At 45.9% G+C, this 24,544-nt stretch overlaps 1 protein-coding gene across 1 annotated transcript in view; it reads right to left on the minus strand.

The window, feature by feature from the left end:
• The window catches only part of PTH1R (parathyroid hormone 1 receptor), a 119,844-nt gene that overhangs the window by 23,474 nt on the left and 71,826 nt on the right, over nucleotides 1-24,544 (minus strand). Inside the window, exons 3-5 of the mRNA XM_051609964.1 lie at nucleotides 13,979-14,089; nucleotides 12,429-12,547; nucleotides 159-253 (exon numbers count right to left, since the gene is read on the minus strand). Of these exons, the coding sequence (XP_051465924.1) occupies nucleotides 159-253; nucleotides 12,429-12,547; nucleotides 13,979-14,089 (325 nt within the window). The remainder of the gene's footprint in view (nucleotides 1-158; nucleotides 254-12,428; nucleotides 12,548-13,978; nucleotides 14,090-24,544) is intronic.

A 24,544-nucleotide genomic window follows, 5' to 3' on the forward strand; every position in this document is an offset into this window, starting at 1 on the left:
CAAGTTTGACCTAAGTGACACTAACACAGCCAAAACCCAGATGCAACCTCTTGTGGCTCGCTGAAGAAGCACACGCCACCCCACTTTTATCCTTCAGGAAAGCCCGAGGCTTTTCCAGCCTAGCGCCAACTTGCTTAGGTAGAAACAGAGCCGCCTACCTGAAGTATCCCAGGATAAGGACAGCAACTGTGAGGGATCCCAGAGAGATGGAGTATCCAACAGTATAAATCAAATAGAGGCGATCAAAGACCTCCTGCAGTACAAACGATGGAAAAAATAGCGTCACATTAGAACGCGTCCGACTGCATCGTAACACAACCGTGGCAGCAGCACAGAGTCAGGCTACCAGACCTGCTGGGGGTGTGCAGCTCTGGCTCTGGGAAACCTTTAGCAATCACACTTGATATCATTTTTTTTATTATTATTATTATTTTTTTCTTTTACATAAGAGCAGCTTGGAAGGCAGCATCCATCTTTCCTAGTCACCGGAGGGGAGTCGGGTTTGTTTTTCTTTTTGCCAGGGATGGAGTTGGGTTAATCCCACCCCTGGGAGTTCTGCAGCATTTTCATCCCAAAGGAACCCAAAGCGCTTTACAGCCAAATCCAGAGATCACGTGGCCTCTTTTGCTTGACCAAAATGCCCACTGAACTGGGATTTTTGCTGGAACTGGAAAATTTAGGCTATGCCATACCATTGCTGAATGACTGATGTCCAGGCTGGTGGGGTGTCAACCCACCACAGCAAACTTGGAAAGGATATACTTTGGCTGTGGGATAGCAGAAGAAATCACCTGCATTTATTTTTCTTTATTTTAAATCCCAAGCAGCTTATGACTGTGGTTACCCAATCCAGACACAACTTCAGCTTGCCAAAGTCCCATTGGAAAAGGTCCTGTCACAGGATAGCTCAGAGTAATTACTCCTGTAGCAGTTTTTAGTTTTCTTGGCCCTCTGTATTTTAGAGTTGGTCTTAGAAACTGTAAGGGTTTTTTGTTAATTATTGAGATGCTTTTCTTCATCCTGTGTTGGGCATGCAGTTTAACTCAGGGATTACTTAAAATCTTCCTAAAAAGGGTTAAAATGCCTGCTACCATCCTGCCCTGTACTTCCCTTCATAGTCTGAAATTAGAAATCAACCCCAAAGAAACCAATTCAGCATCTTTCTCCTCTCTCCCTCCTCCCCTGCCTCCCGCCTTTCCCTCACCCCACCCGCTGGGCTGCAATAACATTAGTAACTCTGGGCTCTGAATGACAGCTCTGATTTTGATTTGAGGCTAGAAATGCTGTCCTGGAATGTGAAACCTCAGCCCTATTACATCAGAACCCCCAGATATGTGAATGTTTCTTTGCGGTTTCCATTGGTAGAGTGGTGTTCTTGCCAATATTAATGTAGTGTGTGTGTGAGTATTTTTATTTATATATATATATTTATATATATATCTGTGGCAGATATATAAAAATATATATATATCTGAGGCAGCAGGCACTAAAACAGCCAATGTGAGCAGATTCAAGAGATTTAAGGAAAAGGAAAAAAATAAAATGCTCCTTCCCTTCAAATCCTGGTCCATTTTTCCCACTGCCAAGCTGGAATCCTCTTTGAACTGGAAAACATTTGCCTCCACAGTGAAAAGAAAATAAATAAATAATAAGAAAAAAAATCCTACTCCAAGTTTAGGATTCTTGGTAACGTGTGGTAGTTGTGAAGTGTTACTCTACCCAGCTGAACAAAAGCATCCCTGAGCCTCATTCAGAAATTCAACCGGAAAGATCCACGTTCCTGTCAGACAACGACATCATTGTAGCAGCAATGGTCTCTGGAAGGGGCTGCTGATTGGCTGGCAGGACGTTTTTGGAGGCCCTGTGGTTAATTCCTCTGATTAACCACAGGGCCTCTTTTTGAAAGGATGTGGAGTCAGAACTGCCAAGACATACACGTGTGCATGCGTGCGTGCACGCTGGTGTGTCTGCCTGCAGACTTAGGTGCCACAAACCTCACCCAGTGTCACCTTCAGGGAAGGGGTTTTTTTGGATGGGGTGATTAGGTCCTTGGGGAAGACCTCAGGAGCAAAATGTTGAGGTTCTCCAACAGGTTCCACAGGGCAGCTTGTGTTTGCTGCTTCCCAGGAGTGTTTGTTCTCAGGAATGGTGAGACCTGGATTTACCCAGGAGGGGAAAAAAATCAAAAAGCTCTAAAGGCAATTCCAGGTCTTACTCACCTCCTAGCACAAGGGAGGTCCCAGCTCGGTGGAAACCACAATGCTGAATCAGGAAAGGTCCTCCACGTAACAAAATATTGAGTCATCTGCCAGCTGAAACAACCACTTCCATGGTCTGAGAACCTCTTTTTGGAGCTGAGATGGATGGGAGTTTAAATAATTCACAGAAGACCACAAAGGTCCTGAGTGGCCAAGCCATGGACACAACCTGGACCTCAATAGTCTCAAGACAGTGCACTACTTACTAGACCACCCTGCTAAAGCAGGATCTCTACTTAATGTCACTTAAAGAGAAAGACTGACCATCACTGATCTTCCACTGACCTGTTGGAAGAAGCATCCTGCAAAAATTCAGCCTTGCCACAACATGAGACCCTGGTTTAAGAGGTGTGATACTTCAACCAATGTCATTTAGTGTGACTCCTGTAGTAATCCTTCCCTGCTTCAACTGCTGACATATGTGGACTGAAAAAAGAAAAGCTAAAGGAAAACCAGAAGGACAAAACCTCCACATCTGTGATTCCAGGGACTGGGATTAACAGCAAAATACAGAAGCACTCACACCACAGTACCAAGATTAGGGAACATCAGTTTCAAAACTGGCATCCTGGAATATTGCCCTCTGTCCATGCCATTCCATGCTCTGCTGTGATGAGATTATGATGTGGAAGGTGTGGGATGGATCTGATTCTTCCTTTCTTTTACAGCTTTCTTGTGCTTCTTGCATCTGCCACCTCCCTAAGAAATACCCAACTTGTCCCCTTCCCCTGCCAACAGGGAAGGCAGAAGAATGCTCTGGAAGCCTTCCCTTCACATGGCTGAGCCAGTCGTGGTTGGTCCTGGAAGATGCTGGGCAGGATGAGGCCCCTCTGATGTGGCTGAGCTGGTTTTGGGGTTAGTGAAATGACTTTCCATCAAGTCATGCACCATGCATCCTCTCTAGGTCACCACCACACTCGGTGCTGCCCTCAGGCACTGCACAGCCTCAGGGCACGTGCTTTCCCTCATCCTCTCAGGTCAGACATTGCAAATCTCTACCAAACCACAACCATCTACCTTGTACAGCCAGGTGAAACGAATCCACAATGAGCTAACCCACCTGATACTGCCCCCTTCACCTCCCTCCAGCCATAACTCAGAGACTGACAATACACCAAACCACGACAAACCTAAGTACTATGTCAGCTGTACTGGGTGCTGAACCTGTAACGAGATGTCCCTTTCCATCTCCCTCTTGGTTTGGTGGGAGACTTCCTCTCTGCTCCCCTTTGCATCTCAGCTTTCTACCAGCCTGGCCTCAGGGTAGAAACTTCACAGCAGCCTGGTGGCTTTGGGAGAACCAGAAACCAAACACAGAGCTGGAGGTGACTCCTTGCATGAAAAAAACCCCACAAAATTAACAAAACCTAGTGGCTTTGGACATCTACGGGCTGGATGTGTCCCCCTTCAAAGGGCCCTGTATTCCCCACTTCCCATGGTTTTGGACATCTTTCAGGTGTGTGACCCTCAGAGCAGCTGGCTGTTACATTTTTATACTGTGCCCAGGGCTTAATCTGACTCCTAATTTGTCCACTTCCACCAACAGGGAGATAATTTGCATTGATTTGCATCCAGAGGAAAACTGCTTTCCTCTGCAGGACAACTCAGAGCTATGTCAGGACACCAGGATTGGGGTTTCAAGGCCCCATGCATTGTAAAACCACAGCTGTGCTTTTGCTCACACATTGCAACTGTAGGACAGTCTGTGTGAAGGGTATTTCTGCTCCCTCAAATTCTAGTGTGGGTACATGGAGTTTGTCACAGTGGATGTGGTCCTATCTTTGATTTATCAACGGTGTGGATAGCTCCATCAGAGGTTCCAGCAGCAGTATAAAAGGGGTGTTTTAGGCTGTAATTAATCCATTTTAATCCCAGGATGGTGCCCTCAGTCATCACCAGCATTCACTGGGTTGTCACAAGAGGAGTCCAGAGTGACCCGCTCAGGTGTGTTTATATTTATATAAGATATAAATATGTCCATGAAGAGTAGCTGAGGGAACTGGGGTGGTTTAGTCTGGAGAGATGGAGGCTGAGGGGAGACCTGCTGGCTCTGCAGCTGCCTGAGAGGAGGTTGGAGCCAGGGGGGGTCAGGCTCTGCTCCCCAGGAACAAGGGATGGGACAAGAGGAACCGGCCTCAAGTTGTGCCAGGGGAGGTTGAGGTTGGATCTGGGGAACAATTCCTTCCTGGCAAGGGTTGTCAGGCCCTGGCCCAGGCTGCCCAGGGCAGGGCTGGATTCTCCATCCCTGGAGGGATTTCCAAGCCCTGGAGATGTGGTCCTCAGGGACATGGGGCAGTGTTGGTCTGGGCAGTGCTGGGGGAATCATTGGACTGGATGATCTTAAAAGTCTTTCCCAGCCAAAACAAGCCTATGACTCTATATAGCAAGTCCCATCCTTATGAGTCTCATGTAAGAGGTCTTGTGACTTTTAGGACTTAATTCAATTGTCCTTCAATATGTCTCATGCTTGTTTCAAGTGTCCTGTCTGTCTTCAAGTTGCTTTAGCAGAAGGTAATGGGTTTCTTCTAGGTCCCACATTGTATCTGCAGTTCCCGTGCAGCTGTCTCGTAAACTCCAGGACATGTTATTTAACTCCGGGCATAAACATAACTCGTGTTCCTTCATCTGGATGAAACATTCAGGACTTTGGTGTTCATGTGTCCTGTTCCTTTCTAGAGTCACAGAGAGGGATGTGGGTGACTGAGACATGTATTTTCTAGATGACTGGTGGCAAATTCCACTCAGGGTAACATTTCACTGTACCTGCCTTATGAGGAGAGTCTGAGAAAACTGGGTTTGTTCAGCCTGGAGAAGAGAAGGCTTCAGGGAAATCTTATCACCATGTTCCAGTACTTAATGGGTGGCTCCCAAGAAGATGGAGACTCCCTATTTACAAGGAGTCACATGGGAAATACAAGAGGTCATGGGCACAAGTTGCTCCTGGGGAGATTCCCATTGGACACAAGAGGTAAATTTTTCCCCATGAGGACAGTCAGACATTGGAATATTTTCCCAAGGGAGGTGGTGGATTCCCCCACATTGGACAGTTTGAAGTCTCAGCTTGACAGGGTGCTGAGCCACCTCATATCAACTAGAGTAGTACCTAGAGAGGTTGGACCAGATGATCCTTGAGGTCCCTTCCAACCTGGCATTCTAGGATTCTAGGATTCTTGTATCCAACTTTCTCCTTTCATCCTTCTTCTTTCCCCCTTTTTGAGACAACAGCAAGACCCTGCAGCATTTAGATCATAAAGCTGACATGGATCCAGTGGTCTTTTGATGGGCTGGCAGGCCATGCTGAAGGGTGGGATTAGCAGTATATGAAGAAGGAAGCACATGTGAGGGCTTTCCACATCAAGTATCTGCAAAGTTTCTCCAAGCTGCTGATTCAGATGTTGCTAATGACAGGTTTGAAATTAGCAGGCCAAGCATTTTGCTGCTCTGAATGATAAGCAATGCCAGAAAGCCTCTGTCACTAGCTCTAGTCACTGCTTTGCTTCTGTCATGAAACATTTTTTAGTCACATCTGTTATTTAAAAAATAAAATAATAAAAAAAAGTTTTTAAAATCAAAGATGCGACCAAAAAAAGCTTCATGACAGGGAGAAGAGATATTTACAAAAGGCACAAAGCAGTCATTCATTTCCAAAACCCAGGGGAAATGAGTGAGTGTTGAACATGACTTTGTGCTACAGAATTCTGTTCCCCTCATCAGTAGAGGAGACAGGCACCAGATCTCCACCATCTGGATGGCAACTGGGGTCTGCTCTCAAAAATACCCCAAATTTAGATGTGTAAACGTGCATCTCCATGTGTGCTGAGTGTCTGTGTTTTCATAATAGTCAACAAGGAAGGATGCTGAGATTCAGTTGCCTGTACCTAAGCACTAACAGGTGTGTGAGATGTCTGAAAGTGCCCACATGGATCCCAGGTGTTGCTCCAGAAGAACATGGGTCTCATAGACATGTGCCTGCCATGTGCTAATTCTAAATTGGATATTAGGAACAATTCCTTCCTGGAAAGGGTTGTCAGGCCCTGGCCCAGGCTGCCCAGGGCAGGGGGGGAGTCCCCATCCCTGGAGGGGTTTCCAAGCCCTGGAGATGGTGCTGAGGGACATGGGGCAGGGGTGCCATTGGCAGTGTGGGATAATGGTTGGACTGGATGCTCTTAAAAGTCTTTTCCAACCAAAATAATAGTATGATTCTAATACTGTGAGTAGTGTAATACATCTCCAGTGGTGCCAGGTGTCTAAGTGTAGGCAAATAAATTGGACCCCTTAACTGCAGTCAGCAGAGCTGTGGGTTGTTCAGCTCTATAGAGCAATCTATGAAAAAAAAAAGGAAAAAGGAAAAAGGTGGGAGGAGACCCATGTCTCAGCAGCCAGCTGAGCTCTTCGTGTGCCCCATAGCCACATTCACAAAAGGCAGCACTTTTCCATGTCATGCCCAGTTTTTATCCATGGTATTGATAACCACATCCAGGAGGCCACAGAACGAATGTGCCCCAAACCTGCTGTTCACATTAATAGAAAAAACTTCTCCAAATCCTGTGCTAAAGCCACATGCTGAGAGTGTCCCACAGCTGCAGGCTCTGGGAAGGCTCTAAGTAGGGACAAGAACACTCTTCACTCACCAGCCCTTGTATATTTTCCTTCAGCATCTACTATGGGCCAGCAGTGGTTAAATATGGGGTAGTGCTGTGAGAACACTCATGTTTTCATGTGAAGTATTATTATGTTGCTGTTATAAACCACCAGACTTCCCCAGCAGACTTTAGGCATAAACTATTACCAGCAGCATTGCACCAAAAGGTGCTCCAACATTTACAGGAACTCACTAGACCTATCACGTAGGCATGAAATGAGGACTGCATGACAGGGTTGCTTGCAGGAATGAAGAGCACATCTTGATGATGCTGTTTTTCCCTATTCCTGCATGCACTTTCAAACTTCTGCCCATCCTTCATTGGTGCAAATGTATGACTTTGGTGGCTTTTCATCTGTGTGACTCAATAAACACTACGTAAACACGTTTTGTGCCATCGGTTTGAGGCTACACAAAGTTGTTTGCTTTTAAAAGGACCCCAGAGAGCTCCAAGAACAAAGGCCAGGCACAGAAGAATATTGGTTTGAACAATGGAGTTTAGATAAAGCAGCCTGGCAACATGCTGTGCCTTTCCCATTGTGTCTGGTACGTGATGGATTCTCGAGGCCTCTCTGATTACCCTAGAAGCAGTAAAACCACCATGCTATAAACAAGCAGTAGCAGATGAAGACAGGATTGGTGGGTTGAGGTTAGATCTTAGGACAGTCCATCTTGCTAGGCTGGTGGTTCCCAAGCTGAGCTAACCTCCCGTGTTGCTGGCTCATATTCCCCTCCCTTGTGATTTCAGTAGATGTAGGCCACATTTACCCTTAAGCTCATCCTTGAGAACAGGATGGGTTTGACTTGCTTTAAAAAAGGTTGTGTTTGAGATTGGTGTTGTTTTTGAGGAGATTGAAATGAAGGAATTTTTTGCTTTTTGAGCAGAATATGCCATTACTCCTGCCAGTGTCTGAAGAGTTGACTGGAAAAATGACCATGCTATTGGCTGGCTATGAGGAAGGGAAGGGGTCCATAACCAAAGCACTACTATGATTTTTGGAGAGAAATTGCCCCAAGAGCTGCCTACTAATGCCAGAGGCACATCAGGATTTCCCATGTATGCCATGTTTTATCCAAAGATTGAGGAGCTCCAAGAATAGAGCTCATCCTCACTCCTGTTTTGCAGGGAACCTAAGAGAGCTGCAAGGAAAATGGCCAATCTGGGCCAGACCAAACATCCTTCTAGCCCTGCTCCCTGTCTCCTACATGCCCAGAAAATGATGTTTTGGGAAGAGTGCAAGAAGAGAACAAATATAGAATAAATACATATATATATATGGTCAGGGTTCTGGAGCGGGAAACTAGAGATCTCTCAGCTCATCTGCTCAGAGGCAGAGAGACTTTCTGAAGATCCAGGGTACAACTGGGATGAAGGATGCCTCCTGGGGAAGGAGTGGGAGAGGAAGATCTTCCTCCATCTATGCTGCACTAGTGAAAGGTTTTCTTAAAAGTAGAATATGAGGCAATATATACAGACTGTGGTGTGGTGGTGGCTGCCAGCACTGCCTGAAGGCACAAAGAAAAGTGTCTTATCTTTTCATGTTATGCTGCTGAGACATCTTTCTACTAAACTTGATAGAATCACAGGATGGTTAAGTATCATCTAGTTCCAACCCCCTTGCCATGGACAGGTGCACCTCCCACCAGACAGGGTTACTTCAAACCCAATCCAACCTGCTCTTCAACACTGCCAGGGATGGGGCAGCCACAGCTTCTCTGGGCAACCTGGGCCAGGGTCTCACCACCCTCACAGCAAAGAATTTCTTCCCAATACCTCATCTCCATCTCCCCTCTTTCAGTTTTAATCCATTCCCCCTTGTCCCATCCCTCCCTGCCCTTGTCCCAAGCCCCTCCCCAGCTTTCCTGGAGCCCCTTCAGGCACTGGAAGGTGCTCTAAGGTCTCCCTGGAGCCTTCTCTTCTCCAGGCTGAACACCCCAGCTCTCCCAGCCTGTCTCCAGGGAAGAGCTGTTCCAGCCGTCGTAGCACCCTTTTTGCCTCCTCCGGGCTGGCTGCAACAGGTCCATGTCCTTCCTTTTTTGAGGCTCTTCATATGTTCTTTCTACCCCTTGCTAAGTAGTTGTCTTCTACACACTGTGTCCGAGGCATGGCTGTTCACAGCAAGATTAATGCTATCTGCAAAATGTTGGGAGAAACACACTACAGCAGCTACCTCTGTCCTACCTGCTCTCCTGGCTGAAGGGAGAACACCAGCCCTCAGGGCTGTCAACTCAGTTACTACTCTGTTACTCCTGGGCAGTTACAAACTGTTAATTCTTCTGGCTGTGACGCCTCCAGCACGCTCTGCTAATTTCAGGAAGGGGTTCCCGTGCTGCTCCGTGTGAAATAATCCCATTTCTGTGGTTCAGAAAAAGGCAGCAAAAGACACAAAGTTTCTCTGGGACCCTGTATTTGCTGCTTGGGTCAATCTTCTGAGTATCTCACAGTGGTTAAAACGAGAAAATTACACACCTAAACAAACATACACGGACATATATATCTGTGTGTGTGTGCATGGATCTGGGTGGTTATTTAGGTGCGTTTATCTGTGTACGTGGCTATCTATAGATACAGGCCTATTTCTAGAGACAGCCATGCAGACATGTATGTAGAGATAGTCCCAGACAGGCATTTTTTCCCTAATGCTTTCTAATGCATGGTTTCTTAAAAGCTCCTTTGGTTTCATCTGCTGGGATGCTGTCCCACTCGGAGTCAGCCCACGATCTCCTTTCAAAATGTTGGTTAAACGCAGCTGTTGCTGGTGACGCAAAGATGTTGGTCCCTACAGGGGGAAATAATAATAGAAAACAATCTCCCTCTAAAGACAGTGAGTCTATCTTGCCAAATTCCCTGATTCTGACATCTCTTGACATATTTACTTCAAGGAAAAAAAAATAATAAATCAAAATCAAAGGATGGTTTATTAATACCAGTGCCTGAGAGTCAGTCTTGGCTGTGAAAAATAAGAGGCTTTCCTTACTCTCTGAAAGTCCTCACCCAAATGAGAGGAAAGAAAAAGGTCATTCCTTCCCTCTTTTATTTCTGCAGTGCTTCTCATTCTAAAAGGCCCAAGAGACCTGCAGTAGAAGTTTAAGCACAGCTTCACTTGTCACTACAAGGCAGCCAACCCTATGGTAAAATAAGGCAAGTACAGGACAAACTGCAACATCACTGTGAGGTGAGGGCAGGGCTGGACATTGGAAAGCAACTCCTTGCAAAAACAAGGTTTATAACAACAGTGTGATAGATGCTGTTAAAAAGCATTTGTGAATCAAGATACAATTTCAAAGCTGGGGAAAAAATTGCCATTTTTTGGTATGATCTTTGCATTGGGCAGACATCACTTAGGCAAGACCATGCTGTCCATTTCATCTGAGCAATGATGATGGGCTCATCTGCCTTATTATTAAATAGCATTAAATTCACCTCTGTGTAGACAGAAGACTCATGGCAAAAGATGTCTGAGCCTTGAGTACACAGTGACGAGGATGATAATATTGGGATGGTTTATTAGAACCACGATTAGAATAAAGGGAGAGGTCATGAGGGGCAGTAATTTTCCAAGTAAGAGCAGAGCTTGAGAAGAAAAATGAAGTATTTTGCCTCATGACATCTCATCTAATGTGTCTCCAACAGGAAGCACAGTCTGAGTCCCCTGTCTGTGCAGTGACCACCTCTACACTCAGGGGCCACAGTCAAAGACATGTACATGAAACCCAGGACAACAGACTTGGCTTTCAGTCTTTTTTACAAGCCTGCAGGTTGAAGGTCTCTATTTCTTTCTTGTGTTGGTAACAAATGGACATATCTCTTCTTCTTTGTACTCTTCCCCTACTGATATACCTTGACCAAGTCCTAGTTGTCAGCATGGGAGGTTTAAAAGAAAGAACCTCCTTTCCCTAGGGAAAACCTAGGAAATGCCTCAAATGGAGAAATCTTCAGCAGATGACTCCCACCTTGGGGCATGGCTGAGAGAGGTAGGAGATGAGAGACCACAGCTTCAGAGAGGTCAACAAATTATGCAACTTACTAAAGCTCTCAATGTGAGCAAGATGCTCAGTGACTCCAACACCTACTCCAGACACTTCCCAGAAGGCTCTGGGATTAAAACGGTTCTTTCCATTCCATGGCAAACATGAGTCCCACCAAATTTGTTCTAAAAGTTAACATCATCCAGCACTGGTACAACATGTTTTGCTATTAAGCAGCTGGAGCAGCACCTGGTGTATTCAGCCTTGTCTGTTCCTTGACACATAGATGCTCAAATAACATCTTTCCTCGCTAAACAACCTCATTCATGTGTTGCTTCACCATTGAGGACAAAAACCACAACAAAACTATGCTATGGTTGGATTGAAAATGAAGAACGTTCTCCCATAGAAGGCACAGTATATAATTTTCAAGCCTGCTCCCCAACGGTGAAGCTTGTGGCCAGATCTTTATCTCCAACTATTTGAAAATAACCCTGGCTGCAAATGATCAGTCCCTGATGCCATACTCCATAGCCAAGGAGGACACCTTCCAAGTAACCCTGAGAAACCAGAGGTTGCTGCTAAATTCTTTGCAAATTACAGAAACTGAGCAGCAACTGGTGGAAGTGTCTTTCTCTGAGAACAAGAATGTCACATCCTCTTAGGTGACTCCACTAGCAGCTTTGCTGTCATGTCAGCACAGAACTGCTTCTGTGAGGCACTCAGCTGAGGAAGTATTCAGCAGCACTACAGAGCCCCACATGAGCTCAGATCCTCACAGAGGGGGAGGAAATTTCTGCCAGCTACTGTTTTGCCACCTGAATCTGTGTAAAAATAAGGCAAAGTAATCTTATGTATAGATAGACACCATTTTCTCCCTTCCTTTTTTCCCCTAGGATCATCCCAAACCCTCTCCATGTGCTATGAATCCCTTTCTAACTTTGGGCTGGTTTCTCTATTTCAAAATCGACTACACCAGAATTAATTAAAGATCTGTTCTTATATGGTAATTTGCTTTGGCAAAGGACTTTGACCCCACCCGTCTCCAATGAACAGACCTTGTAAAACCTCTGGTCCTTAATTTGTACCTCTCAATCAAGAGGTTCTCTGTTAACCACCTGCAGAAGTAGGGTTGCTTCTGGTTTGATTGACACATCTTTTAGCTCTGTGTTTGTACATCTCCTACCGCAGACAAGGACATAATTACTGGAATTCTTGGTAACAACCTGGTAGCAAAATCATTGCTTGGTGGAAAAAAGGAGTGTCAATGGCATGGAACAACATCCAAACACTTCTTAGTGTCCCTGAGCCCGCTTCAAGTTTCCCAAGATCTCTTTACAAATGGGATCGTGGCAACGTGAGGAACCCTTTCTGGCTTTGAGGACAATTTCAAAGTCAAATGACTCTCCACTAAAACAAAGATGTGGCTTTGGCAAGCTCAGACATAGTTTCCAAGAGGAGGCAACACACTAGAGCACATTGAGGGTTTTAAATGCTCCTTGGGTTAGCCCTGGGTGAGGCCAACACTTGATGCTTCATGCACAAATGCAATTGCCTACCCTTTCCCTGGTCTCGTTGGTGAGGAACTTGGCGCATTCGCTGTAGTTTGCCCAGGTGCGGTTGTTGCCTGGGACCAGCTCCCAGCTCCCGTTCAGGTCACACCGACGATAAGCATGGCCTGGAGGACAGAAACGACAGGGTAGACAGGGCTTGACCAGGCAGAACAGAAGAAACCTCTTCCAAGGGTGGATTTCATCAACCCTTGTGCCTCCTGCCTGCTTTGAAGCTCAGCTGCAAGGACACCATTTCCATCTCCTCAGGAACTTTACCAGTTTGCTAAGTGAGGAACACCAGAGAGCTCATGTCAACTTGTGCTTAGTTTCAGTTAAGATACAGGGTCTACAAAATAAGAAGAGAAGCTTTGAAAAATCCCAAAGCACAGAATCATCCTCAGACTTGCAGCTCTCCTTATGAAAATAAATAGTGATCTACATTGTACTGCTCTTTGTTTACAGATTGGGTGCATTTTAGGGTACATTATTCTATGGCTACCCTCCTCATGATGATGGAGAAAGAAGTCAGGGTTTCCTCTTGGGATTCAGCTACTAGATGAGAACATCCATGTTTGGGTATCTGTGGGGGGGAATCACTGCTTGGACTGTGTGTAAAACAGACCAATAATTTTTTTAGCAGGGATGAAACCAATCAACAGATATATCTGCCCTGTGACCTACAGAGGGAGAATTTAGAGACACCTTTGCACCCAGGGATCTTAATCTGACTCCCACCCTGGCTGAGCAGTGGACATGAGTGAGGTGGGGAATCCACTCCACGTTGGGTGTTGGAGAAAAAAGGGATGGGCTGTTTCTTCATCCTGGCCTCTAATGTGAGGTGCACGTGCAGGTCATAAAGCAGGAGCAGAGCTGGCTTAGCTCACAGTCCCTTACTGAAGAGACAGGATAGACTATGTACAACCAGGGTCCACTGGAATATCATGACTTCTTTTCTGAAAACAGCATCAGTGCTCTGCTGGGAATGGATAGTCTGAATTCTCTGATTTTTCAGTCTTTGGGTGCACAACCTTGCCTGGGAACAGAGAATGCTTAAGTTTTGAAAACACCCCGAGGAGTGAGTGGACTTTGATTGCTTCTGAAAACATGCACAGAATCTGCAGCAGCAGAAGCCAACCAGAAGATGCACTGCCTGAGGGAAATGAGACAGGAAGGAACTCATATCTTCTGGTTACCAGTGCTGTTCTCAGATCCCCACCGTAGGGGTCTGGGCAGAGATCAGGGGCTCGAATTAACAAACCCCTGAAAGGAAGAATATAGATTGGAAGAATATCCTTCTGCTTTCTGCAGTGTTAGAGTCTGGGTGGGGCAGGTAGGAAATTTGTCATTGTTTATATTAACACAGAGCTTATTTTTCCTCTCAGCACAAAAAACCCCAACAAATGGTTCTTTCTTTACTTCCTTTTCCCTGGTTTTACAGCTGTTTGGATGGGAGTCACTGTGTGATCAAAAAAATAAGAGGATTTCTAATTTTTGGACTCTCTGCCCCCCCTTGCTGCAGCTTATCAGGCTCTGCTGACACTGAGGACACCACCTACCTTTGTGATTGAAGTCATAGATGTACTCAGGACATGGCATGGCCACCACTTTGCCTGGCATACCTTCAGGCCAGCAGACAATACCATCCCATTCAGGAAGACAAAAGCCATCTGTTGAAGAGACACAAAGATTAAGAGGAATCATTGGACCTGAGGAAGTGACACTAACACCTCTGTCCCACCTTTTGGGGTGGGCTCTCCATGAAACTGCCAGAAATGCTTGAGAAAGCTGCTTGTAGGCAGGTATAACGTGGGGCTTATAGGAAAGCTGGGGAGGGACATGTTATAAGGCCTTGTAGTGAGAGGACAAGGGGTAATGGATTAAAACTGGAAAAAGGAAGATTTAGGTTGGACATTAGAAGGAAATTCTTCATTATGTCAGTGGTGAGACCCTGGCTCAGGTTGCCCAGGGAAGCTGTGGCTGCCCCATCCCTGGCAGTGTTGAAGGGCAGGTTGGATGGGGCTTGGAGCAGCCTGAACTACTAAGAGGTGTCCTTGCCTGTTCAGGCAGGTTGGATCTAGATGATCTTGAAGGCCCCTTCCAACCCAAACCATTCTATGATTCTATGAGCTCCTCCCAAGCTTTATTTCTGAAGGACATGGTCAGACATAGCTGAGGACTCTCTGAGAGGAGTTAATTAATCTGGGAAGTTTCTTTCATTTGTGGGCTGGAAAAATGGAAATGGGGCAGGAGAGCAGAGTGGAGAAGAAGAGCACTTGAGCATTCAAGACTCTGCAGACTGATGGGCAACCTGGAGATGTCCTAGGGACGTCAGCTGGATGTAGCCTTGGTACAACAGCACAGATTTGAGCCTAGACTACCAAGAGTATGTAGTGGCTTCCCTAAAAGGTATTCATGACCACAGAGTAGCCTGGCTATGATTTAATGCCTACAGGCCATTAATCTAAATTCAGCTGCAATCTTAACTCCCTGTTTACATCAGCCCATGCTATGCTAGATTGCAACACTTGGCTGTTTCTCAGATGAGTTTGTGTGGCTGGATTTGGGTGCACTTTTAAGTCACACTAAGACCAGCAAGACTCTACAGAGAGGTGACTATGGCAATATTTCTAACTCTAAATAGAGAATATTTTATTACTTTGCTCCACAAGTAGTGAACTTATGGAATTTCTGTTTCCTAAAGATTTGCAGCCTTTCCCATCTGACATCCTTTCTGCCTGTGACCTCATGAGTCCCAGCTTCCCTCTTCCCCATTTCCCTCTGATGTTATCACAGGGCAAGGTGCATGTCATGCACTGATTGATTTGGAGCTGTGCCCACGCTAATTAGCTGGCATTGCACACATCCTGATTGACCAGTCACCTGCTGCCAAGCACAGCATCCAAGGGTTGAGGTTTCCCAGCTTTCCCTCCTACTTACTCACTAGTTTGGATTTTTGCCCTTCGCTCAGTCACAGGTTTTCAGAAAACGAGCAGGAAGAGAAAGGGAAGGTGGAGAAATCATATGAGCCCCATTGCCTTAGGAATGCAAATATCCTGGGAACTGTTTATCTCTGTTGTACCATTTTGTTTAGGCCCAGAGCTACTTCCAAACCTTCTGAGAAGTGAGTGGTGGGGTGGTTGTTACAGGATTTTCCTTTAAATCGTCCCTGTTCTCCCTGTTTGTTCATTGAAGAAAGCCAAAATAGCCCTGAAGGAGAAATCCTGCCTCCTGCCATCCAAAGCTCTGCCTCTTCTCTGCATGTTGATTTCTTTGCTGATACCTGTGATTTACATGCTTAGCTGAAGGAAAAGCAGGGATACAAACCACACACACAAAATCTTTCCCAAATTTTAGGTCTGCCTTTTTCCTCAAACATTTTATTTTCTTTTTAATTGACAAACATAGAATATAAAGGCACTGGAACAGGTGGCCCAGGGAGGTTGTGGCTGCCCCATCCCTGGAGGTGTTCAAGGCCAGGTTGGATGAGGCTTGTGCAGCCTGGTCTGGTGGGAGGTGTCCCTGCTCATGGCAGGGATGTTGGAACCTGATCATCTTTAAGGTCCCTTCCAACCTTCACCATTCTATGATTCAATATATTTAAAGGAAGTTCTTTAACTGTCAATTTGCAGTTCTCCAGAACTTGAGAAGTAATTAAGCAGGTCTTCTATTGACCTGCAATTGTGAGAAGCTTCACTTCTCTCTTCACAAACGGAGATACCAGCCAATCATTCAAGGGCTCCAGCATCACGTCCTACATGACCACGTAGGCTGAGAGGGTCAGGAAGAAGCTCTGCACCCCACAGGATTAGCCCCCAGCCTCTGAAGCAGCTGAGATACAAGGATGACTGTTGTGGGAGGTGGGCCACCCAGCCAGCAGTCTCGTCTTCCTTATTGTCTGTTTATTCAGTCTGGACAAAACCAGAATTTATCTGCATTTAAAAGGACTGAGAAATCCTCCAAGCTTCTTGAAAGCTGTGGGAATTGCCCTCATTTTCAACACTGCTTTAAAGAGAGGGAAGTCCAAGCCCATTCCCCACCTCTTACATTTTTCCAGCTTGTCAGCCTCCCATTTCTACAGCTTTTGATTCAGAAAGTCATGGTCCCTCAAGGAAGCACACACCCATTCAGATGTAGAAATTCAACATGGGCTGCATCTCCAGTCCCTGAGGAGTTCAGGAAGGACTCCAAATCTAACCTGGTGTGCTTGGTGTTGGGCTGCACTGACTGCACCCATGGGTTAAAATCCAGCTGCAGTAGAGTATTTGAAGTTTACATAGAGCTTCTGGAGTGAATCCAGGGGAGGGCCACAAAGATGATGGGAGGGCTGGAGCAGTTCTCCTATAAAGACAGGCTGAGAGAGTCAGGGTTGTTCAGCCTAGAGAAGAAAAGGCTGCAGGGAGACCTGAGAGCACCTTCCAGTGCCTGAAGGGGCTCCAGGAAAGCTGGGGAGGGGCCTTTGATGAGGGCAGAGAGCAACGGGTTGATGGGGAAGGGTTTCCAGCTGGAAGAGGGAAATGGAGATGAGATGTGAGGGTGGTGAGACCCTGGCCCAGGTTGCCCAGGGAAGCTGTGTCTGCCCCAACTCTGGAAGTGTTCAAGGACAGGTTGGATGGGGCTTGGAGCAACCTGGTGTCATGAGAGGTGCCCCAGCCCATGCAGGGGGGTTGGAACTCGATGATCTTTATGGTTGCTTCCAACACAAAGCACTCTGTGATTCTGTGAGAAGCAAACACTTAGGAATCTGCCCCAGCCCTGCCAGCAGAGCAGCAGCTGCTCCCTGTACCAGTGGCAGCCTGTGGAGGAGTTTGTCAACAGCATGGAGCCTGACAGAGACACATTACATGGAAGTCCAAAAAAACCCAGCCTGCTCTTATCTGCAGAAGGGCTCCACCAGTAAAGAAATTATAAACACGGCCAAGTTCTCAGCATGTTTCATCAATATCAAAGCCAGTGCCTTAGCAATCTTTCAACCAAACAGTAATTTATCCTTTATAATGAATGTGTTTTCACAAGATAAAATAAGAATCCAGGATTGCTTTAAAGACCTTTGGTTGCTTTGGTGCTCTCCAGGGTTGGAGCAGACAGTGATCAATTCAATTTGCTGGTATTTTGGGACATAAAAAACAGCAGAAAAGCTCATGGTTTTACAGCTGACTCCTTATCTTTAACTTAGTGCTGATTAAAAGGGCCAGACTAATCCCTCCCTGCCTTCTAAAGCAGTAACTGGGAGTGGGGGTAAAGGAGCTAAAATTCCTAAACATCATTGTGATAAAAATAAGTTTATTAAGTTTTCTCTGCCTCCAGTCACATTAGAGGAAGAATAATACCAGACTTCCTATTCACAGAAACTGGGAAAGCCTTTCCCTTTGGCTCATTTGTTGCAGGATAACTTACACTGTGAAAACCAGCCTATTTATTTTTCAGTTCTCTGGAAGGATCAAAAAGGAAAAGGAAAAATAAACCCCACAAAATCTGGATTCAGAAAAAATGTTATTGTCTCTGAGGGTTTTTTTTTTGTAGACAAGAAAGTAAATAGAGGTTTAATTTATGCCTCAAAGTGGTCTTGCTTAAAATAAACTGTTATTTATTATTTTTTTACCAAACAAATAATTTTTGGTGAACTTTAATATTAATGCTGTGGAGAATAAAAACATTGAGGACAACAAAATATTCATCTGAATGTCATGCTCTGAAATGCTGAGAAAAATCCCTTCCACTTTTCTAAGATCTTCAGAACCAATTGCAAAGGTCAGGCTGCAGCACCTTCATTTGGTGTCTTACTAGAATATTTGTCCAGAAAATATAAATCTGGACAAGTATCAGATGGGTCTGCCCTCCCAACACTGCAAACACACAGCACACATTTGTAATGGACTCATTCAAGAGAAAAAAGATGCTTTTTGGGTAAGAAACTGTGCAATTATTTCTTTTGGGGTACTTTGATGCCCCGAATCCTCCCAAATAAGCAGAGGCTGAAGGCTCCGTGCAAGCAACAGGCTGCAAAGCAGGGTTAGGGCACCCGTGTTTTACCCCATGGACAGTCTGGAAAGCCATCAGCTGCTCCAGGAAACTGAACATCTTTGCTGCCTCTCACTGCACCTGAGAGCTCTCTGTGTATTCATCTGGGGAACTGACTCAATAAAGCTGCATGAGATCTGGTGGGACTTTGTCTTCAGGAAGCATCTGCACCTCCCAAGAAAAGACTCAAGTGAATCCCTTGTGGTTACCAAGAAGGGTCTCAACACAGAAACCTCTTCCACCTCCTCTCCATTTCTCTGTCATTCCCTGCTTCTCTCCCAGCACTCCATGAGTGGGAAACTCATTTCAGCCAAGTTCAAAAGAGGGGTAAAACATCTCAGTCAGCATTTCCTTCCTTCAAATTTCATGGGGACTGACGAGTAGGAGAGACAAGGGCAGGTGAACATTTCATTGAATCATATAATATTTTAGGTGGGAAGCAACCTTAAAGTTCATCCAGTCCCAACCCCCACCATGGGCAGGGACACCTCCCACCAGCCCAGGTTGCTCCAAGCCCCATCCAACCTGCCCTTCAACACTGCCAGGGATGGGGCAGCCACAGCTTCCCTGGGCAACCTGGGCCAGGCTCTCCCCACCCTCACAGCCAAGAATTTCTCCCTCACATCTCATCTCCATCTCCCTTTTCCAGCTTGAAACCCTTCTTCCTGCTCCCATCCCTCCCTGCCCTTGTCCCAAGCCCCTCCCCAGCTTTCCTGGAGCCCCTTCAGGCACTGGAAGGCTGCTATGATGTCTCCCTGTAGCCTTCTCTTCACAGCCACAGGTCAAGTCAGGTGCCTCTGGACCTCATGATTGCAGAACAAATTGAGAAGTTCCTACATTGACTGAAACTCTTGGAAAACATTTTTCAAATGGAAATATTGACTGACGTCAGGCTCAGACACACTTTGTGACTGTTGGATCCATGTTCCTGGGTCTCAAAGCAGCCAAAAGCTGTTTCTCCCTTCTGTCATGTGTGCTGTCCTGGACAGGAGCCCCACCACCCTCTCTCTAATAGTCCCATTCCTTCCATCTAAGGAGACAAACCATCCATCCTCCCTACATCCTTTCCTTCCTCCTGCACCCCACACCACTGTCTGTTCCAGTTGGCACAGCTAAATGGCATCTTTACTATTTATTTCACCAGCCTGAGGCACCAATGTGATAACTGGGACCAAATTCTGTCTCTTCTCCCATCAACTTTCTCCTGTTTTACTTGCTTTAGAAGCTACTTAACTGATGAAAAAATGGGGAGGGAAAAATGCCATCTATTCCATTGGTATTGTCCTGGAATCCAAGCAAGATTTTGTTGTTGTTGTTGTTGTTGGTTTTTGCTTTCCCAGATATTTCCTCCAAACAATTTTTTTTCTTGCTTTCTGAAAATATTAACAGTACTAACCACCTGGCTTCTCTCTGTTGTTTGCCTTTCCTCCTGGTCATTTCTCAAAAGGGATCCACACTGAATTACAAGAAGAAATCTGAAAAATGGGGAGACATTTCAAGAAAAAAAATCCAACAAACTAAACCCCCCAGTTTCCTCCCATTCTCTGAACTTCCAAATATAAAATAAACACACTTTTTACAACTTTTTTTTTTTTAAAGTTGTCATCAACAAAGAAATAACTTGCAAATAGTGTGTTTTTGCCATGTTAAAAATAACTCAGTCTCTCCTAAGAGACTGTTAATAATAACATTTAGGCAGATAGATAATCAGAAGGAATCCAGTTGTTCTAAATGATGATTGAACAGCTCTTGAAAAATGTCCTTTTTTTTTTTGGTGAGAAATAGTTTGAGGAGCTCTTGGATCAGTACAGGTGGTGGGTTTGGGACATGAGGTTTCTCCAGGGTAAATGAGATGATTTCTGAGATCTGGTGTGGAAATGGGTAGCCAGCTGGAAAGCTGAGGTGTCTCTGGGAAGCAGAAGTGACATGGTTAATCATGAGACAGCTGCACACAGGGTCTTGAGGCAGGGTTGAGATGCACTGAGCTGTTCCAGGGCAAGGAGGGCAGCTGAGCTCAAGAGTGCAACACACAGAGGAAGTCCTGAGTGACAAGCTGCTCTCCAACTAACCCCATCAATGCCCCAGATTCCTTTTGCTCTAATGAGGTTCCATCTTAAAATCACTTAGGGACATGAGACGTGTTGCTCTTCCCAGGGACTTCATTCCGTACATGACTCATCAGGACAGAAGCTCTCTCTTATATTCCAGTGTAAGTTTTGTTTACTGCCAGGTCACTCCTGTTCGTTTTTGCATCATTTCCACTTCTGTAGCTCATCTCCACTTGTACATTTACCAGTGGGATGAGAAATCCCTTCTTCCTCACTCTCTTTTGCTTGATTAATCAGACCAAGCCTTTAATTCTCCTCCAGGGTCACCAATGAAATTTTCCTACCCTATCAATCCTTCCCTGTTGCTGGGACATTTTATTCTTTCTGTTCTTTTTTAGGAAAGGAACTTGTGAATTTTTCCTCAGTGAGATTATTTGATTTGGCTTGTAGAAGGGATGTCTCAAGATCTGTGAAGCCTCTTCTAGCAAACTATCATGGGATGAAGAGGCAAAGCAAGTCTTGAAAGACAAAGCTGTAATTCCTGCCTCAGCAGTTGACTTTTATCAGTCTCACCTGTTTCCTCTTCTGCCTCCCCACCTGAGCCTAGCCAGAAATCCCATCCCAGGCTGCAGGATCCTTGGTGAAAGAGAATGGAAAGGAGAGGCATATTTAGGCCATGCCTGCTCACTGCTGGGGCTGCATCCCCAGGGTGCAATGAGGGCTATTCCCTCCTGCCTCCTCCTTTCCTCTTGCCTCCTCCTTCCTTTCCTTCCCCCCAGTCTCAGGCTGGGTTTCTGTGCAAGCAGCACATGCATGTGGAGAACACATTAAAACCATCTGCGAGGCTGCTTGGCAGCTGGATAAATGCAAACATGGGCCTGAGGTGTTTATCTAGGGGTATGGAATATAAATCAGCCCGACTTCTTCTGGCACCATGCAAGGCACCAGGGAGACCACAGCTGGAATACGGTGTGCAATTGTGGTCACTCTGTTACGGGAAGGACATTTGGTGGATTGGAAACAGGCAGGGAGGAGCAACCAAAGAAATGACCCAGCATTTGGGGACAGGAGGGGGAGAAAGGGAGTCTTGGAGAGCCTGTGCCTCTGTATGGGGGCGTTTGGTGTTGCAGTTGCGTTTCAAACCTGGCTGTCAGAGCACCAGTGTGTGAGTGTCTGCGTGTGTGTGTATGTAGATCTCTAGGTGGGTGTGTCTGTAGGAAGGGGTGTGTGTTATTGTTCACCTGGTTTGTGCAATGCTGGGGGAGTATGTGTCTGTTTTGGGGACAGACATTCTGCCTGCATCCCAGGGCATTCGCATGGGTAGCTGAGGACATGGGACTGCAGCGTCTCTCAGCGGGGCTGGGCAAACTGTGTCCTGTGGCAGCACATCCATCTCTGAACATCCCTCTGTGTGCAGGCACTGCTCGCTGGCCAGCATGAGGGGAATGCAAGGAGAAGCATAGAATCCCAGACTGGTTTGGGTTGGAAGGGACCTTAAAGATTTACTTCCAATCTTCTGCCAAGGGCAGGAACACCTCTCATGACACCAGGTTGCTCCAAGCCCCATCCAACCTGCCCTTCAACACTGCCAGGGATGGGGCAGCCACAGCTTCCCTGGGCAACCTGGGCCAGGCTCTCACCACCCTCATAGCAAAGAATTTCTTCCTAATATTTCATCTCAATCTTCCTTCTTCAAGTTTGAATCCATCCCCCTCTTGTCCCATCCCTCCCTGCCCTTGTCCCAAGTCCCTCCCCAGCTTTCCTGGAGCCCCTTCAGGCACTGGAAGGTGCTCTAAGGTCTCCCTGGAGCCTTCTCTTCTCCAGGCTGAACACCCCAACTCCCTCAGCCTTTCTCTAGAGCAGAGACGGTCCAGCCCTTCGTGACCCTTCTCAGCACTCACTCCATCAGCTTCATGTCCCTCTTATGCTGGTGGCTCCAGAACTGGGCACAATACTGCAGGGGGGGGTCTCACAAGACTGGAGCAGAGGGGATGGATGGATGGATGGATGGATGGATGGATGGATGGATGGATGGATGAAGAACCTGTCTGTTACTACTCAGAGACCAGGGGCTGTTCCAGCTCTCTCTCTACCCACCTCAAGGCAAATCTTGTGCCTTCCCCATTCTGTCTGGTGCTACCAGACAATTGCTAGTGTGACACAGCTTCAGAGAGCTGGCTACCCTGACATCACTAGCCCATTTCACATCCTGCCTGTCCACTCATTGCACTCACAACCTAAAAGAAGAAATATCACCTTAATTGTCCCTCCTGACAATACCTGACCTGCCATTACTGGCTTGGCTCAGCCCAGGCATCCTTCTCTCCTCATTCAGTCCATCCAGTTTTCCAAAACTTTCCAGATTCTTCTCTGGCAAGAGATAGTGCTGGTTGTAGCAATCGTTTTAAAAAGTATGGAATTCAGGTTTATCATAACTATTGCCTTTTAGTCAATCCTATCTGCTGTTTTTCACCCTTTCCCCATTTTACTTTGGATATCTATCACATGGATCACTTATGCCTATCAAAACTGCTGAGACTTGTTCCTCCTGTGCATTGTAAAACCTTCACTGGTGCCCAGCAGATATTTCTCAATGGGACTGGAACCTCTTGGCCTGTAAAACTTGGCAGGTAGAGGCCAACTGTTGATATTCACTATCTTCTACCACTTCTAATTCAGGCACAGCTGGCAAGTAGCCATCTGTGAAGAACTGCAAGCCCTTGATATTCATCACAGTCTGTTGACTCAAGTGGTAGCTATGGTAGATGGGCTGGGTAGGAGATGGCATCTCTGCCTACCATCTGAATGCTCTTTTGTCCCATCCCAAAACCACAGATGCAATGAGAAAGTTCAGGCTTGACAGACCATAGCTCATTTTCAGCCTTTCCAAGGGCAGCATAGCTCATACCCACAAATCTGAACTCCTCCTCATGCATGCCCCAGAAGAAGAGACTTGTTTGTGCTGCTATCTTGCAAAGTCTCCTGGTCCATGCTGACCCCCAGATGGTGTCCACAGAGGCAGTGACAGCCTCTGTGCTGCACCTGAGTATGGCAACTAGAGGTGGTTTGTTTGTTTGCAGGACATTATCTGGGCCAGTGTTCTGGCCTTACATTGTTGAGTCACAAGGACTAAAACAGAAACATGGAGAAGGCAGGAAGAGCAGAAGGAGATACAGGATTTAAGAATGTCTGGGGTGTTTGGGACAAATCCTGAGTGTCCTGGATACCTTTGTCTCCTTTAACTTCTAGGACACCTGAGGTTCCTCACAACCCCTGAGGATACCCTGGCAGGCTGGAAGATCAGTAGATGGTGCTTGAACCTCTGGAGAGAAAACCAGAAGCAGATCCTGTTCTTCTGCAAGGCCAGAGAGAACCTGGAACTGAGTGTAGGTCCTTTAGGGCCAATGGAACCAGAAATCCAGATGGGCAACACACACACCTTGGGTAAATACACATGGCTTCTCAACTAAAAATAACCCCTCTCCCTAGCAAATACGTTTATTTACTAGAAAAACAAGCCATTTTGAAGCAAGCTGCAACACCTAGGACTCTGAGAAAGGATTGCCCATGGCCTTTGCTAATAACAGGTTTATGTAAAAATTTCTCTTCCCCCACAAAAAGTCCCATCTACTTTTCCAAACCAGGGAAAAACAGGCTTTTAATTCATGGATTTTAAAATAAATAATAATAAAAAAATCAAGTCTGATGGCTTTATGGCTGGGGATTTCACTTCATCCCCTTCCAGGTTTAACTTTGGGGTGGCATCAGGCTGCCCACCATGGCTGAAATGTAATATTTATGTACTTAGAAGAGAAATTTTAGTGTTTCCTGTTCGTTCTGAAAGGCTTTCATCTAGAGACTAAATTTGAAGGAAAAAAAAGGGGGGGAGAAAAAAGAGAGAAAAAGAGCAATGAAGCCAAGTGCTTGTGGGGACAGGTTTGGGTTTTTTTTTTTTTTGTTTTAATTTAATTTTTTTTAAAGTCTCTGTCCTTCAGTGACTTAGCCAGAGGTGGCAGATGAGAAACATACCCTGAGACAGAGATGCACACTGGACTG

The sequence above is a fragment of the Apus apus genome, chromosome 2, assembly GCF_020740795.1.
Source record: "Apus apus isolate bApuApu2 chromosome 2, bApuApu2.pri.cur, whole genome shotgun sequence".
Classification (NCBI taxonomy): Eukaryota; Metazoa; Chordata; class Aves; order Apodiformes; family Apodidae; genus Apus; species Apus apus.